This window comes from Carcharhinus amblyrhynchos, chromosome 15 (genome assembly GCF_965287045.1).
Source record: "Carcharhinus amblyrhynchos chromosome 15, sCarAmb.v2.hapA, whole genome shotgun sequence".
In the NCBI taxonomy this organism is placed as follows: domain Eukaryota; kingdom Metazoa; phylum Chordata; class Chondrichthyes; order Carcharhiniformes; family Carcharhinidae; genus Carcharhinus; species Carcharhinus amblyrhynchos.
Genome location: NC_137338.1, coordinates 10,927,060 through 10,944,876, shown reverse-complemented (window position 1 = coordinate 10,944,876; position 17,817 = coordinate 10,927,060). Strand labels below are relative to the sequence as shown.

At 44.3% G+C, this 17,817-nt stretch overlaps 1 protein-coding gene across 1 annotated transcript in view; it reads left to right on the top strand.

The window, feature by feature from the left end:
• The window catches only part of LOC145353060 (ATP-binding cassette sub-family G member 1), a 63,937-nt gene that overhangs the window by 20,621 nt on the left and 25,499 nt on the right, over positions 1-17,817 (top strand). Inside the window, exons 3-7 of the mRNA XM_080203400.1 lie at positions 5,693-5,810; positions 7,649-7,781; positions 11,740-11,790; positions 15,243-15,388; positions 16,530-16,653. Coding sequence (XP_080059526.1) covers positions 5,693-5,810; positions 7,649-7,781; positions 11,740-11,790; positions 15,243-15,388; positions 16,530-16,653 — 572 coding nt within the window. The remainder of the gene's footprint in view (positions 1-5,692; positions 5,811-7,648; positions 7,782-11,739; positions 11,791-15,242; positions 15,389-16,529; positions 16,654-17,817) is intronic.

The window sequence follows — 17,817 nt, the reverse complement described above, 5'->3', positions numbered from 1 at the left end:
CCTTAATTATGCTGGCTGCTTTGCCGAGGCAGCGGGAAGTGTAGACAATGTCAATGGATGGGAGGCTGGTTTGCGAGGTGGTCTGGGCTTCGTTCACAGACTTTTTGATCTTTGGCGTGTGCTGAGTTGGCTATTCAGAACTGTGGTGTTACAATATTGGCCACAACACCTGCGGAACCAGAGTATAACATCAAGCTAAAATTCCTGCTCCTAATCAGTACTGAGCAGCTTCTGTTGGGAAAGGATGTGTGTGCAGACTTGGGTTGCAAACAGCCCGAAGTTGGGTTGCGAGGTGCCCCACCCCAGCGCCCCAAGGTTCAATAGGGCAGGAGAGGGCTCTCCATTGAAAAAAGGTCACTCAGTCAAGGCACTGGAAGGAAACCAGTTCTTAGGCAGTCAAATAAAGCCTTCTGCAGATGTTGGGCTAAAAAACAAAGGTCCTTACACAAATATAATCGAGTCTGCATTGATTCTCCGAAACAGCATCTCACCCAGGACCAATCCTGCCCTATTTCCATAACCGTGACTAATCACCCCCTCAACCTACACGTCTTGAGACATTGAGGGGGGCAATGGCGCATGGCCGAACCACTAAATCTGCACATCTTTGGAGTGTGGGAGGAAACCGGAGCACCCGGAGGAAACCCAGGCAGACATGGGGAGAATGTGCAAACTACACATTGACAGTTACCCGAGCCGGGAATCGAACCCAGGTCCTTGGAGCTGTGAGGCTGCGGTGCTAACCACTGTACTACCTTGACATGACAGGAGATTGCCTGTATGGATACAGTGACAAAGTCCGTGTGTGTGTATATGTGTGTCACATATTCAGTTGCGAAAACTCCACTCTACATAACACAGATGGTATTTTTGCAGTAGCAAACTGGTGTGTCTTTGGTTACATACTGGATGGCATGAGTTGACGAAAACAAAGGCATATTTGGAATGAATGAGCAATTGATTGCAATAAAATGGAAAAGTAGTTCATTTATTCTCATGAGTTGTGGCAACTCATGAAATTGGGAAATTTCATAATAACTTCACTGCAGTGTTAATATAAGCCTTACTTGCGACTAATAAATAAAATAATAATAAACATTTTGTTGCCTGTCCCTATTTCCCTTGACTTTCTACTGGATGTGTGCAGGAGCATGAAGAAATGATTAAAGCATGGAATATTTGTGTGTATTTAAGGCAAAAATAGATAGATCCTTGATTGGTAAGGGGATAAAAGGTTATGGGGAAAAGGCAGAAGAATAGGATTGAGAAACTATCAGCCAAGATTGGATGGCAGAGCAGACTTGATGGGCCAAATGGCCTAATTCTGTTCCTAAATCTTATGGTCTTAGGGTTTACAACGAGGGTTCCTCCAGAAGTAGCCAATGATATCAATTGAAATTCAAAGTCCATTTTCTTCATCCATTTTCTTCAGTTCTTTTCTACTCGTTATCTCCTGGAGGAGTTGATTCCTTGCGGGTGCTGGTCTTCTCCAAGTAGTTGTGAATCTTGACTGTGATTGGTTGGCTTTTTGGCTAAGTGGGGGTATCACAACAGAGCTAATCTTCCTTCAGCTAAAATCTGCACCTTTACCCTTCTCGCCTGAGGGGGGTGGGGAGTCTCCAGACTATTTTCTCTTCCCTATCTGAGGAAAGCTGCAGTTATTGTTTACTGCACCCTCACCGCTGCCCTGAAGTGCGATCAGCCAGCCTACACAAGGCAAGGATCAATTTGGGGACTTTCTTGAATGATCCAGTCCAAAGATGTGCGGGTTAGGTGGATTGGCCAGGCTAAATTGCCCCTTAGTGTCTGGGGGGTGAGCTAGAGTTATGAGGGTAGGCCCTGGGTGGGATTGTGGTCAGGGTGCAGACTCGATGGGCCGAAAGGCCTCTTTCTGCATTGCAGGAGTCTATGATTCTACGAAAACTTGCAGAGTAAATCATATGAGTTAGTGAGTCATCTCTTTATGCTATGCAGCGTGAACAGGTTAACACACAGGCTGCGCTGGAGACAACCAGGTCACTGAACTGTAGTAAACCTGTGGCTGCCTGATTGCAGCCGAGAGATTAAAGGATGTTGAGGTTTAATTGGATTTTTTTTTCAGTGTAATCTATCGAGGAATTTCCTGACTTTGTTTCTCATCATTCCCACAAGACTGCCAAAATTGTGTCCGTAGCTCCATCATATCCCCCATATTCTTCCTGTAGCACCTAATGATCTTCAATTTACTTTGTCCTTGGAGAACTTGAGCTTCTTATTTTTGTCTTCTCATGGCTAAAGGAAAGCTGTGAAGAAGCACCTCAAGAGACGCAGTGGTATTCTGGCAATGGGGAGAAATTATTGCTGAATACTGATACTCGGGGACTGGCAGGGCAAATGCATGGGGTCTGGGGAGACAGCCTGGGTGGGATTGTGGCCGGTGCAGGCTCGTTGGGCTGAATCGCTGCTTCTGCACTGTAAATATTCTATGTGGCAGTCAAGTTGCACATAGCAAGATCCCACAAGCTGCAGTGTAACTAGATGGTCTGTTTATTGGTGTTAGTTGAGGGATAAATATTTGCCAGGATAATAGAGAGACCTCCCCTACCCCCCGGTAGTTTCATGAGATCTGTTATGTCCATCTGATAGGGCAAGCATGGCATTGACTTAATATCTCTTTTAAAAGACAGCACCTCAAACAGTACAGCACTCCTTTAGTACCACACTGGTGTAGCAACTTTGATTATTTCTAGATTTAAACCTACAGCTTTCTTGATTTAAAGACAAGAGGACTATCAATTAGGCCATTGCAGATGCCTACAAATACAGGATTGTTGCCAAAACTCTTCTCATCAAACATCTGATCCCAGTTTTTAGGGGATTGGGTGGGTGGTGGACCGGATGACTTGTTGTTTGAATGGTTGGTGCACTTCCAGGGCAATTTCAGCTTAGCATTCCCAGTAGGAACCGAATAGGCAAAAAATTAAAGCCAACCTGGAGATTTACACACCAACCTCTTGTGGTTTTTTAATTTGAATTCATCATTCTCAGCACACAGCAAGAACAGCAAGTCCTTAGGGCAGCATTGGTGGCACAGTGGTTAGCACTGCTAGCTCACAGCGCCAGAGAAGCCAGATCCGATTCCCGGCTTGGGGGAGTTTACACGTTCCCCCCGTGTCTACATGGGTTTCCTCCGGGTGCTCCAATTCGCTCCCACAGTCCGAAAGACACGCTGGTTAGGTGCATTGGCCATGCTAAATTCTCCCTCAGTGTAACCCAAACAGATGCCGGAGCGTGGCGACTGCGGAATTTTCACAGTAACTTCATTGCAATGTTAAGGCAAGCCTACTTATGACATTAATAAATAACAACAGTGGAGTCCTTTAAATATGGGGTTACAATCCCAGCTGTTGTTACTACTGGACAGGTCAGGCCCTGGGATGGAATCTGGCTTGTTAGATCCTAACTTTTATTGTTTGTTTAGTGACTTGGATGAACATGAGTCATAGCACTGCCCATGAATGTTTAACAAATGAATAAAACACTTATTAATCAAGAATACCTTAACATTTAATGCACAACTCCTTCACCTCAATTATATCCTTATACAGATATATACAGATTTGTCAGGTTTCCACAAGTTACAAAATATACCTTATACTCTAATATTCTCAATAAATAACCCCATCCATCCAATTCTCTTCCTGTTCCTATCTCTGGCTGTCTGATTATTTTGCAATAAGAACTAGGAGCAGGAGTGGGCCATCTGGCCTCACGAGCCTGTTCCGCCATTCAATAAGATCATGGTTGATCTTTTTGTGGACTCAGCTCCACTTACCCCCCGCTCACCATAACCCTTAATTCCTTTACTGTTCAAAAATCTATCTAGCCTTAAAAACATTCAATGAGGTAGCCTCAACTGCTTCACTGGACAGGAATTCCACAGATTCACAACCCTTTGGGTGAAGAAGTTCCTCCTCAACTCAGCCCTAATCAGAACTGGCAATGTGTTGCCTGATTTGCTGGGTGTTTGCCAGCAGTTTTTAAAAATTTTTAATTTCAGATTTCCATCATCTGTAGTATTAGGATAATTTTATGATTTGCGACACACAGCATATTCGTGTCCTCTATTGGTGTAGGGGGAGGGGGAGCTTTGCTCTTTGGAGGTGGGATTTGGAGAATATTTTCCAAATATTTTCCGCCATAAATATCATGGCTGTTTGCCTGTATTTTTGTCTGTCCCAGGAGACAGTACTGCAGGGAGTAGTTTCGAGAAGAGACTAAACAAGTTGTGCCAGGCATCATGAGGGCAGAGCAGGTTCAACAGAGACCACCTGGTCTGTTTGAACCTGCCCTTTGAGGATCTTTGTACTTTGTAGAATCCCTACAGTGCAGAAGGAGGTCATTCAGCCCATTGAGTCTGCACTGACAACAACAATCCCCCAAACCTATCTCTGTAACCCCACATATTTACCCCACTAATCCCTCTAAGCAACAAATCCCAGGACAGTAAAGGACAATTTAGCTTGGCCAATGCATCTAACTCGCACATCTCTGCACTTTGTGGTTGATCTCTGTTCTACCTGACTTGGAAATGCTTAAGACAGACACTGGAGGCAGGATTTACAACCCCATGTGAGGTGAGCGTGGGTGCGGGTAGCTGCACAGCTAGGCGCCACCTGCCGACGTACCAGTTTGCAGGTTCAATTCAGTAACATCTCGGACATTTACTCTGAGGCAGGATTGGAGTTTGTAGGGATATCTACCTTGCAAAGGGTGGGCAGCCACTTAAGGATGTCTCAAGGCCCAGTTGAAGCCCATTGGAATTTTCCAGTCAGCTCTCAGGTCTCTGAGACTTGGGGTCTAGGCCATCTGCCTGGAAGCAGCTGCTCAGTTGTAGACTGATGGGCGAGAGGAGGGAGGCGAAACTCTCATTTAACCCTGACGTTGGTGTCCCAACCCCAAGGGCAAAATCCTGTGTCAATCATAGAAATGCATGTAATTCTCCAATACTGACCTCTGTCATCCTGATAATGAGCAAATTAACCAACATTTCTAATGTAGGAACATAGGAATTAGGAGCAAAAGTAGGCAATTCGAGCCCACTCCACCAATATATGACCATGGCTGATCTCCATCCCTTTATCTTGCTTTTGATGAAATATTTATCTATCTCTTTCTTGAATCAGTTGATTGATTCTGCATCCACTGCACTCTGGGTCAGTGAGTTCTATAGATTCACAACTCTCTGTGAGAAATAGCTGTTCCTTATCTCTGTCTTGCACCCCTCCCCTTACTCTACAGCTACGACCTCTTGTTCTAGATTGTTCTAGAAGAGGGAACATTTGGTTAACATTTAATTAATCAATCCCATTGAATATTTTAAATACCGCAATCAAATCCTCCCTTATTCTTCTGTACTCCAGCGAATACAAGCTCAAACTACTAAACTGCTCTTCATACGACAGCCCCTTCAAACCTGGAATCAATCTAGCGAACCTCTTCTGAATCTCCTCCAGTGCCCCCACTTCATTCCTTAAAGAAGGTGACCAAAATTGAACACAGTACTCCCAAGTGCGGTCTCACCAGTGCTTTATATAATTGTAACAACACTTCTCTACTTTTATACTCTAGACTTTTTGCAATAAATCTAAATATCTTGGCAATGTATCTCAGTATACTAACAATTGTGTTTCAAATATCTTTGCCTTAATAGGCTGCAAGACTCTACTGAAGGGCATCTCAGGCAAATTTAGCAGCGGAGAGCTCATTGCTATCTTGGGTCCTTCTGGAGCTGGGAAGTCAACGCTCATGAATATTCTGGCAGGTTACAGGTAAGAGGAAAGTAGACCATCTGATGAGAAACCCAGCAACCATCTCCACATTACAACTAGCACACTCAACACCGGTATCCTGATAATTGTTCAATTATCCTGTTGGAAAATGGGTGTTTTTATGTGTAGACAGCGATGCTTTAGGAATAACTAGCCAGCCCTCACTCTCTGGGCTAACATGTCAGGAATTACCATTGAGCAGCAGATCCATGAGGACTGCCAGCACTTGTATAGCGGAAGATAAGCAGAGCTTTCAAAGGAGGGAGAAAATCAACAAAGTCTTGGTGATGGCCAAAGTAATGTCACTACGTTATTGCGCAGGTCGAAAATGCACTAAAGATGCTATCAGTGTAAAAAGTGTACAGAGTCTAAGTGAAAGCTCACTTGCCTGAATTTTGTTTACACTGGCCTATTCTGGTTCAATTTGCCCTTCAATAGGGCCAAAGCAAAATACTCCTTTATTTATGAGAAGATTAGTAAAACATTTAAGGATATGTGACTTACAAACTACATTGGACATGAGATGGTGGTGTCCTACTGGTTAGTAGATGTGTTGCGTTGAGGTGTTGGATAATGCATTGAACTCTTCCACTGCCCTTTCGCCTCTTGTGATGAAGATCTCCTGCCCCTGGAAATGTCTTAACTTGGAATCGGGCTGGGTGACACTTGCCCAGCTCCTCATGGACACGAACATAGAATTGGTACTGATTACCAGTTTCAGAGAGGGTACAACATGACTGATGGAGGAAATGTAGAAGTTAAGTTGGGGTAGGCAGAAGAGTTGTCAACTCTAATTGGATATATCCCAGGAGGTTTTATCATGTGTCCTCCCTTCATCAACCTCCCTGCCCCAACACACGTTTCTTTGGCATGTCATGTTTCATCACACAGCATGTCAATCCCCTCATGTGCTGTGACCAACTGGGAGTGAATAGACACTTTGTTACCCTAATTGGATGGGACTTGGCTATCAGTCAAATAGCCTTCCTTCCATTTCCTATATCTTGGCAGCTGATAACCAAAAGTGCTCCTTTTTACTGGTTTTTATAGAACCCCTGCAGTACAGAAGGAGGCCATTCAGCCCATTGCAACTGTACTGACCACACCCCACCCAGGCCCTATTCTTGTAACTCCACGTATTTATCCTGATATTAAGATCACTTTTGCACGGCCAACCAGCCTAACCCAAACATTTTTGGAGTTTGGGAGGAAACCGGAGCACCCAGAGGAAACCCACACAGACGCTTGAAGAATGTGCAAATTCCACCCAGACAGTGACCCGAAGCCGGATTTGAACCTGGGTCCTTGGCACCATGAGACAGCAGTGCTAACCACTGTGCCACCGTGCTGCCCTTGCTGTTTTGTTCAGGAGTTTAATCTTTGATGGTTGGAGCCACTAGGGCAATGCTAAAGGGTTGACAATCCTAATAGTTATGATGTGGAGATGCCAGCGTTGGACTGGGGTAAACACAGTAAGAAGTCTGACAACACCAGGTTTAAGTCCAACCAGTGTCACCTGACGAAGGGTCAAACCCCTTGTGAGTTTACTATCAAATAAATTGGTTGGACTTAAACCTGGTGTTGTCAGACTTCTTACAATCCTAATAGTTGACAGGAGGAATTCTTTTCAGTGATGATATTAAGAATTCAGCTGCCTTAACGGAGGGAGTTTTATTCTGCATTTAGTCACTGCTGTTCCTGGGAGGGGAATGTAAGTGAACTGTAAATGACTTGTCCTCACTTTATTGAGATTAAAGAGCCTGTGAGGAAACACATGGAGTGACTTGTTGTTCAGCTACTCTTTTCACTGATCTACCTTGATTTTATGCTTACTGCAGAGAAACGGGAATGAAAGGCGAACTTTTGATCAATGGACACCCCCGGGATCTCCGCTCCTTTCGGAAAGTCTCCTGTTACATCATGCAGGACGACATGTTGCTGCCTCACCTCACAGTTCAGGAGGCAATGATGGTATGGCTATGATGTGGTTCAGTACAACAACAGAAATAATTGTTATAACTTGTGTTAAAGGTGCTATATAAACTATCCCAAGTCACTTGGTGGGTGCATTGTCAGACCAGATTTGACACTGGGTCAGTGGTTAGCGCTGCTGGCTCACAGCGCCAGGGACCCGGATTCGATTCTGGCCTTGGATGAGTGTCTGAGTGGAGTTTTCTTCACATTCTCCCCATATCTACATGGGTTTCCTCTGGGTGCCCCAGTTTCCTCCCACACTCTAAAGATCTGCAGCTTAGCCATGTTAAATTGCTCCTTAGTGTCCCAAGATGCGTAGATTAGGGGGATTAGCGGGCAAAGTACATGGGGTTTCAGAGATACGGCCTGGGTGGGATGCTCTGAAAAGGAGTCGGTACACACTCGATGGGCCGAATGACCTCCTTCTACACCGCAGGGATTCTATGATTCTATATGAAATATTAGGACAAATGACCAAAGTTTCGTTAAAGAAGGGAGGGAGGTTGAAGGATCTTGTTAAAGAAAAAGAGAGCGTGATAAAGAGGCAAAGGGATTCACTGGGGGAATTATGGAGCTTATGGCCTTGGCGACTGTTGGCATGGTTGCCGGTGATGGAGCAGTGAAAATTGGGTGATCCCATGGATGGATTTGAGAATAGGTTACAACTAGGAATGGAGGGAAATAATGAGGAAGTTTCAGCCAGGCTCCAGCAGAATCTTGGATTTATTTAAGTCCACTGAATGTCACCTCCATGACCTCCCCTCAGTGGCCTCCGCTTCTGCTTGGTGTAAGGTTTTTTTGAAGTCTATTTATCAGTGTCGCAAGTCAGCTTACATTAACACTGCAATGAAGTTACTGTGAAAATCTTGTAGTTGCCACACTCTGATGCCTGCTCCAGTAACTGAGGGAGAATTTAGCATGGACAGTGCACCCGACCAGCACGTCTTTTCGACTGTGGGAGGAAACCGGAGCACCCGGAGAAAACCCACACAGACACAGGGAGAAGGTGCAGGCGCTGCACAGTGACCCAAGTCGGGAATCGAACCTGGGTCCCTGGTGCAGTGAGGCAGCTGTGCTAACCAAAGCAGCTGGCCTCTGATTGGCTGGCAGCTCTATGAGGCGGGACAGAAGTCGCAGTTCTGACAAAGTAAAGGACCATTGGCTGGAAAATTAAAGCAGGTGTGGAAATGGGCTCAGCCTCGAGGTTTATGCTGGGGTGTTGGGAGCTTGCCCTCAGTGTAAAATCCAACCAAAAGTTTTTTTTTAATTCATTAATGAGGCTTGAACGCCATTTCTCAATCTTTTGTACATCTCATACATCATATGTCTCAGTGTTACATTTTGTCTGATAATGTACCAAAGAGCCTCTGGGATGTTTTGTCATGTTGAAGGTGCTATGGTGGCACAATGGTTAGCACTCCTGCCTCACAGCACCAGGGACCTGGGTTCAATTCTGGCCCTGGGTGACAGTCTGTGTAGAATATACAAGTTCTCCCCATGTGGGTTTCCTCTGAGTGCTCCAGCTTCCTCCCACGGTCCAAAGGTGTGTGGGTTAGGTTGATTGGCCATACTAAATTGACTTAGTGTCGGGGGACTAGCAGGGTAAATATGTGGGATTATGGGGATAGGGCCTCGGTGGGATTGTGGTTGGTACAGACTTGATGGGCCAAATGACCTCCTTCTGCACTGTAAGGATCCTATGATATATAGTCAGTTACATTTTGATTGTATCTGAATCTCAACTCCATTTACATTTCTTTTGTTTTATATCTCTTGATATCTTTATAGAAACAATATAGGAACAAACAGAGGAATATAGGAGCAGGACCCTCCTCCAAGATTCAATTCACTCTTGACTGATCTCTCCTACAATTTCTATATATATTTAATATCAAGAAATCTATTGATCTCGGTCCCAAATGATTGAATTCTCACAGCCCTTATAAACAATTGCAGATATTTACCGCCCTCTAGCTGAAGAAATTCCTTCTCATCTCAGTCCTAAATGGCTTGCCTCTTATTCAGTCCTAAATGGCTTGCCTCTTATTCAGTCCTAAATGGCTTGCCTCTTATTCAGAGACTCTGCTCTCTGGTTCTCGATCCACCCAGCTAGGGGAAGCATTCTTCCTGTATCTAATGTATCGAGCTGTATAAGAAGCTCGAATGCTTCAATTAGACCATCTCTCATTCGTCTAAACTCTGGGGAAAACAGGCCCAGTTTCCTCAGTCTGTTCTCATAGAATAATCCTGCCATCCCAGAGATCAGTCTGGTGAAACCTTTTGGCATTATCTCTCTGGCAAGTATATCCTTCCTTGGGAAAGGAGTCCAAAATTGCATGCAATACTCCAGGTGCGGTTTCATCAAGGATCTACACAGTCCATCCCCATCTGTCTTGATGACTTAAATTGTCCTCCAGCATCCATAATCTTTAGAGGAGCAAATTCTTCCTGATTCCAAAGTGTCCACATTTAAGAATATGCTTCCACATTCTGGATTCTCTCACTAGAGAGCAACATCTCTCATGGGCTATATTTAGGCCACACACAGCCCATTTTGCAGGCATTGTTTGGTCTCCTAAGGCCTAAAATATGACAGCAAGAGTGTATATAAGAACATAAGAACATAAGAAATAGGAGCAGGAGTAGGCCATCTGGCCCTTCGAGCCTGCCCCGCCATTCAATAAGATCATGGCTGATCTGTCGTGGCTCAGTTCCACTTTCCCGCCCTCTCCCCATAACCCTTAATCCCCTCTCTTATCAAAAACCCATCAACCCGCTTCTTAAAAATATTTAGCGAGGCAGCCTCCACCACTTCAACGGGCAGAGAATTCCAGATATTCACCACCCTTTGAGTGAAGAAGTTCCTCCTCAACTCCGTTCTAAACCGCCCCCCCTTTATCTTGAGGCTGTGCCCCCTAGTCCTACTGTCTTTTTTGAGCGGGAAGAGTCTCTCCACCTCTATCCTATCCATCCCATTCATCATCTTATACGTCTCAATGAGATCTCCCCTCATTCTTCTAAACTCTAACGAGTACAAGCCTAGTTTATTCAGCCTCTCCTCATAGCTCAACCCCCTCAACTCCGGTATCAGCCTAGTAAACCTCCTCTGCACTCCCTCCAAGGCCAAAATATCCTTGCGCAGGTGCGGCGCCCAAAACTGCACACAGTACTCCAGCTGCGGCCTCACCAATGCCCTATACAGCTGCAGCAAGACCTCCCTACTTTTATATTCAATCCCCCTCGCTATGAAGGCCAGCATCCCATTCGCCTTCCTGACCACCTGCTGCACCTGCAGGCTGGGTTTTTGCGACTCATGCACAAGGACCCCGAGGTCCCTCTGCACCGTCGCCTGCTGCAGTTTTTTGCCACGTAAGTAATAGTCCTTCCTACCATTCTTCCTACCAAAGTGGACCACCTCACACTTGCCAACATTAAATTCCATTTGCCATTTCCTGGCCCATTCGCCCAGCCTATCTAGATCCTTCTGACCACAAGTGTGCCAACTGGAGCATTAGGTAAGGTCAAACAAGTTTCCCCTGCCTGGAGTGAGTATTAGGTTGTTTGTATATACAAATAAGAGGCCCAAAGCCTACCTCAGTTACTTACTACAATACTGATTTTCCCTGAGGCTGCCACTTTTCTATCTTGAAAGCTCTATACAATCTCAAATTATTATTGAACCTCATTCTTTTCATACTTTTGCTTTTATGATGCATCGCTTCTAAGGCTGCAGTTATACTGCCACTTTTGCAATGACGTGTAGGTATCTGGCGTAGATTGATGTGGCTGAACACACAAATGGCAAATAGAGTGAGGTCCCGTCTGAAAGCTGCTTATACTGAGTTGGGTTTGCACCCTCTGCAGTTTAGCTTTGGTCTGCTGGTACGGTACTTATTGGCCTTTACCGATGCTGATGTCTAAGTATGTCTACAATTTTACACTTGTTATCTTTCAGGTCTCAGCTAATCTAAAGCTCCAGGAAAAAGACGAAGGTCGGAAAGAAATGGTGAGATTTTGAGACAGATTTTCTGATTGTTTTTCATTTATCTTTCGTTATTTTTACGTGAAAGTGAAAGGTGAGTAAATGTACCCTGACTAACTTTGACCAGTTGGCAGTAACCTTTTTTAACTCAGGCATGTTGCTTTTGAGATAGACAAAGGGGACAAGAGTCAGATGATGATCCAACACAACTTCATTGAACGCACTGTCAAGAAAAAGACATATTTATCAGACTCTACTATTGCGCTTCAATTCAACTCTGTCAAACTCTCTCAATCTCTTCACAGGATTTTTCAGTAAACAGTCTCAAACAGATCTTGAAGTAAACAGTCTCAAATCTACACTAGCTATCCACTTCTGACATGCTGTTAATATTTTTTATTCATTCGTGGGACATGGGTGTCGCTGGCTTGCCAGCGTTTATTGCCCATCCCTAGTTGCCCTTGAGAAGGCGGTGATGAGCTGCCTTCTTGAATCGCTGCAGTCCATGTGCTGTGGGTTGACCCATAATACTGTAAGGGAGGGAATTCCAGAATTTTGACCCAGTGCCTGTGAAGGAATTGAAACTCTTGCTCCAGTTAATTGATAGACACAAAATCTTTATCTTTAAATCAAAACACATCCTTATTAGGAAAATGTAACAATACTTTAAAATACTTACGACTGCTACAGGTACAGACAGTGCGAGTGGAGATAGGGTTAAGCACAGGTTAAAAGATATGAATTGTCTGTATTGTCTGTATCTGTGAAGACCTGATTATCTGTTAAGACTCTCTTTCCAACCATTATCTTGAAAATTGAGTCTGTGCCAAAATATGCCCTGTTTGTGAACACAACTCTTCACTCACCTGATGAAGGAGCAGTGCTCCGAAAGCTCATGCTACCAAATAAACCTGTTGGACTTTAACCTGGTGTTCTGAAACTTCTTACTGTGCCCACCCCAGTCCAATGCTGGCATCTCCACATTATGTCTACTATAACAAGTATACACACATAGATTTTAAATATTTATGCTTAGCTAATTGATCATCCAATGTCTTTATCCATTCATGCTGGCCAGACATGGTCTTCTCTTTTTCAAATATCCAATATCTATTTTTTGAGACTGGCTCAAACACATGCAGTTCTGCACATATGCACTGACCACAGCTATATCATCGATATTGGTTTATTGCAGCAGCCTGACTTTGGGGCAATGGCCTAAGTCTGTCTAACACCAAAAAATCAGACTGATGGCTCCATTAGTATTTGGTTTCTGTCCATTTTTTTTTAAGTTATATCCAATCAAAAACCAAATTGGTCCAATCAAAGTCTCTGCGAGAGAGAGATTACAGGTCCAAGCAGACAAGACAGGGCCCATTCTTCCTGTCTTGGGCTTGATCAACAAGATCCAAGCTGTTATACCTGCTCCAGCGCTTGATCTGAGCTTTATCTCAGACAAAAGGCCCGGATGATATTTTTAAAAAATACTTCAAATGGTTTCTGTCCATTTGATTGATTTGAATGGCTTCATTCTGATGGAAAAGCAGAGAGGGAGCTGGAGCACCAGATTATCCCTTTCATACCCCTCTTTGTGCCCTTCTCGAAGATTCGGAGGCTGGTGTCCAAGACTAGCATTGAGCAGGGACACAAAGATCCAATAAGGTGACCAATGTTCCATATTTGGGGATTGCAGAACATAGTCTTGAACCTTCAACTGTCAAGTGCTGTCCTTGTCACAGTTTACCCCTGGCCTCCAACTGAGCCGGGTGCCACCAAGTCTGTATAACATTCTTCTAACAAAGCAGGTTCACTGGAGGTGTTAACAATGTGGCTGTTAGCACCTGGCCAGGCAGTTCCAGGCCTGGCTGGTTTCCTCGGCAAGTTAATTGTCCAAAGCCTGGCTGCAGGAATACTGTCTGTTCCACCTCTGCAGTTTGCAAATTGCAGAGTGTGGCTAGGTTTAAACTTGGCTTCCACGTTTTGAGTCTTTATCCATGCTCACTTGATTTAATTGTTGTCACATGTATTAACATACAGTGAAAAGTACTGTCTCTTGCACACTATACAGACAAAACATACTGTTCATAGAGAAGGAAACAAGAGAGTTCAGAATGTAGAGTTACAGTCATAGTTAGGGTCTAGAGAAAGATCAACTTAATGCAAGGTAAGTCCATTCAAAAATAGACAAGAAGCTGTTCTTGAATGGGTTGGCACGTGACCTCAGACTTTTGTATCTTTTTCCCGAAGGAGGAAGATGGAAGAGAGAATATCCAGGGGCCACGGGGCCCTTAATTACGCTGGCTGCTTTGCCAAGGCAGTGGGGAGTGTAGACACAGTCAATGCATGGGAGGCTGGTTCAGGAAAAATATCAATATTTCTGTAACAATCCTGGAGGTCATGACTCACCGGCCCACAGATGACTTTGCACAAGAGGCATTGCAATGTGTCAGATCTGCACTGATGGTGAAAGAATAGAAGAAATGGATGAATGATGAGGAAAGGACATTTGGCCCATTATAACAACGCCAGTCAGTTCAATATTTTGCTGCGTTCTGGACATATTTGCCGTTTACCTTTCAGAAAATGTTGAACAGATTGGGCTGTCTCCTCTAGAAACAGGAAGGTTTAGGGATGACCTAATGGAAAACTTAAAGATTACAAAAAGATCTGGTAGGGTGGGCATAGCAAAGATATTTCTGCTTTGGCAAAGCCCGAACCTAGAGATCATCAATGTAAAATAATCACAATTAGAAAATGCAGGGCAATTTCTTTACAAAGAGTACAGTTAGATACAGTTAAGTGGAAGCTGGATTAGCACACGAAGGAGAAAGTTATATGAGATTATGCCGCTGTAGTTGGATTAAGATGGGTGCAAGGAGACTTGTGAGGTGAACAAACACTAGTATAGAGCTTTTGGGCCAAATGACCTGCATATCTGCTGTAGGTCATGGCCAAGTGGTATTATTGCTTGACTATTAATCCAGAAACTCACCTAATGCTCTAGGGACCTGGGTTCGAATCCCACCACAGCAGATGGTGGAATTTGAATTCAATAAAAAAAAATCTGGAATTAAAAATCTACTGATGACTATGAAACCATAGATGATTGTTGGAAAATCCCATTTGGTCCACTAATGCCTTTTAGGGATGAAAATCTGCTGTCCTTACCTGGTCTGGCCTACAAGTGCCTCCAGACTTTTTGGGCAATTAGGGTTGGGCAATAAATGCTGACCAGCCAACAACTCCACGAATAAATTAAAAAAAAGTGTAGTGGCTGCACTATCTTACTCACCAGATAACAGAAAGTTTATTAGGGACATCTCCGTGCATTATCTAGTTCAGCTAAGACAGGTCTTCCTGATCCACTCTCACCTTGATGGTCTTGCTTTAAAAATTGACGCTGAAGAGGTTTGTGTGAAGTGAACAGGCGGCCTGGGTGATCTGACCTCTTGTGACATTACATCTGTTGTTGATAGGTGAAGGAGATTCTAACGGCTCTCGGCCTACTGGAATGCGCCAACACCCGGACTGGCAGCCTCTCCGGAGGTCAGCGCAAGCGACTTGCCATTGCCCTGGAGCTGGTCAACAATCCTCCTGTCATGTTTTTTGACGAGCCTACCAGGTACCCTTGCTTTTCCTCCTCTGTTCTAACGCAAGCGTCCTGGAAAACTTGAACAGTTTTAAAAGTGTGGTGGAGGCGTGGGCTGCAGAGTGGATTTAAATTGCAGCCATTGGATTAGCACCAACACTGAAAACCCAGTCAAGTCCAAATACAGTGATGCATTTGATGGATGTTGCCGTGGAGACATGCTTTAAGCTGAGTACCGCACAGGGGAAGATTCTTCCTATTGACCAGCTTCACTGAAACAATTCTTAAATTTATAAAAGTTTATTTATTAGTGTCACAAGTCGGCTTACATTAACATTGCAATGAAGTTACTGTGAAAATCTTCTAGTCGGCACACCTGTTTGGGTACACTGAGGGAGAATTTAGCGTGGCAAATGCATCCTAACCAACACCTCTTTCAAATGGTGGGAGGAAACTGAAACAGCCGGAGGAAACCCACGCTGGCACAGGGAGAATTATGAGATTTTACAGTATGTAAAATGGCTGCTCTGACTGACAATTTACTTGGATGTAAAATGCCTCCTGAGAAATGTGATATGGTGCTAAATTCTTTCTTTTACAAAGTTACATGTTAAATGTAGTGGAATGAGCAACCAATGCAATGCTCCAGCCTATTAATGCAGATATGAGTCACCTTATAGGCACACTCAAAGCATACAGTTCAGCATGCTCCTGATTTAACTGGAGTCCCAGAATATTGGAATGTAGGTTTCTCTCTGAGATATCTGGGTGACACGGAGTCATGGTGGTTAGCGCTGCTGCCTCACAGCGCTGGGATCTGGGTTCAATTCCAGCCTTGGGTAACTGCCTGTGTGGGATTTGATCATTTTCCCTGTATCTGCGTGGGTTTCCGCCGGGTGCTCTGGTTTCCTCCCACAGTCCAAAGACGTACCAGTTACATTGTAAATTGCCCCTTGGTTAAAAAGCAGGGTAAATGTGTGACGTTACAGGGATAAGACCTGGGTGGAATTGTTGTTAGTTCAGGCTCGATGGGCTGAATGGCATCCTTCTGCACTGTAAGGGTTCTGTAATTCTATGAGTTGCCATAGTGGGACACTGCACATTGCCCTTCCGAAGCGATAGTCTAATATATTTCCCTCTCACTTGCCTAACCTCACCATCCATTGTTTTGCAGTGGCCTGGACAGTTCCTCCTGTTTCCAGGTAGTGTCTCAGATGAAATCTTTGGCACAGGGTGGGAGAACTGTCATCTGCACCATACACCAGCCCAGTGCCAAACTGTTCGAGCTGTTTGACAAGGTAAGAAATGTATATCCACTCTGTTATTTGATAGAGGAAATCCAACGACCTTACCCCAACATTATATGTGATTAATTGATTGCCACTTACTGACTTTGAGTACATGTCACTGCACCAATTTATGTAAAACCCTTGAGAAGTGGGTCTGTCAACTCCTTCCTCAAAGGCGCTGATTCAAGCTGTGATAAGTGTTTGAAAAAGTGCCCAGTTTTTTTGGTGTGAACTTTGACCTTGAGTGGGAACAGGCTGTTAACAGTCCAAGTTATTCTTTGCTTATGATTCACGAGTGTACACTTAGGAGTATAAAAATAGGGAAGGCTTGCTAAAACTGTATAAGGCGTGAGCTGGCATTTTTGGACTGGTGTTAATTTGCAGCCATTGAGTTACAAAAAATCCAGCCTTTGGTCCAAACACGATCATGCAGTTTGGTAGATTTTGCAGTAGAGAAATGTGATAAGCTGAATAGCGTAGTGGCAACTATTTTTCCCATTGACCAATTTCACTGAAACAATTCAGTTAATTCTTCGATCATTTCATGGTCATCTGTGAGATTTTATAGCCTGTAAGGCCCTGCTGCTCCTACGTCTTATGGTCAAGAGTCACTGGAGGAATAGATGTAGAAGATAGCAGCTGGTGGAGGCCATTTGGCCCTTCGAGCCTGCTCTGCCATTCATTAAGACTATAGTTGCTCATCCATCCCAACAGCCTAATCCTGCTTTTCCCCAATAACCTTTGATCCCATTCACTCTGAGTGCTATATCCAGCCACCCCTTGAATACATTCAGTGTTTTGGCATCAACTACTTCCTGTGGTAATGAATTCCACAGGCTCACCATTCTTTGGGTGAAGAAATGTCTCCTCACCTCTGTCCTAAATGGCCTACCCCAGATCCCTGAGATTGTGACTCCTGGTTCTTGACTCCCCCATCATTGGGGACATCGTCCCTGCATCCACCCTATCTAATCCTATTGGAATTTTAAAACTCTGTATGAGATCCTCCCTCATTCATCTGCACTCCAGTGAAAACAATCCTAACCTAGTCAATCTCTCCTCATACATCGACCCCGTCATCCCCAGAACCAGCCTGGTAAACCTTTGCTGTACTCCCTCGAGAGCAAGAACATCCTTCCTCAGAAAAATAATGATCTGGAGGTGGGGCGGGCT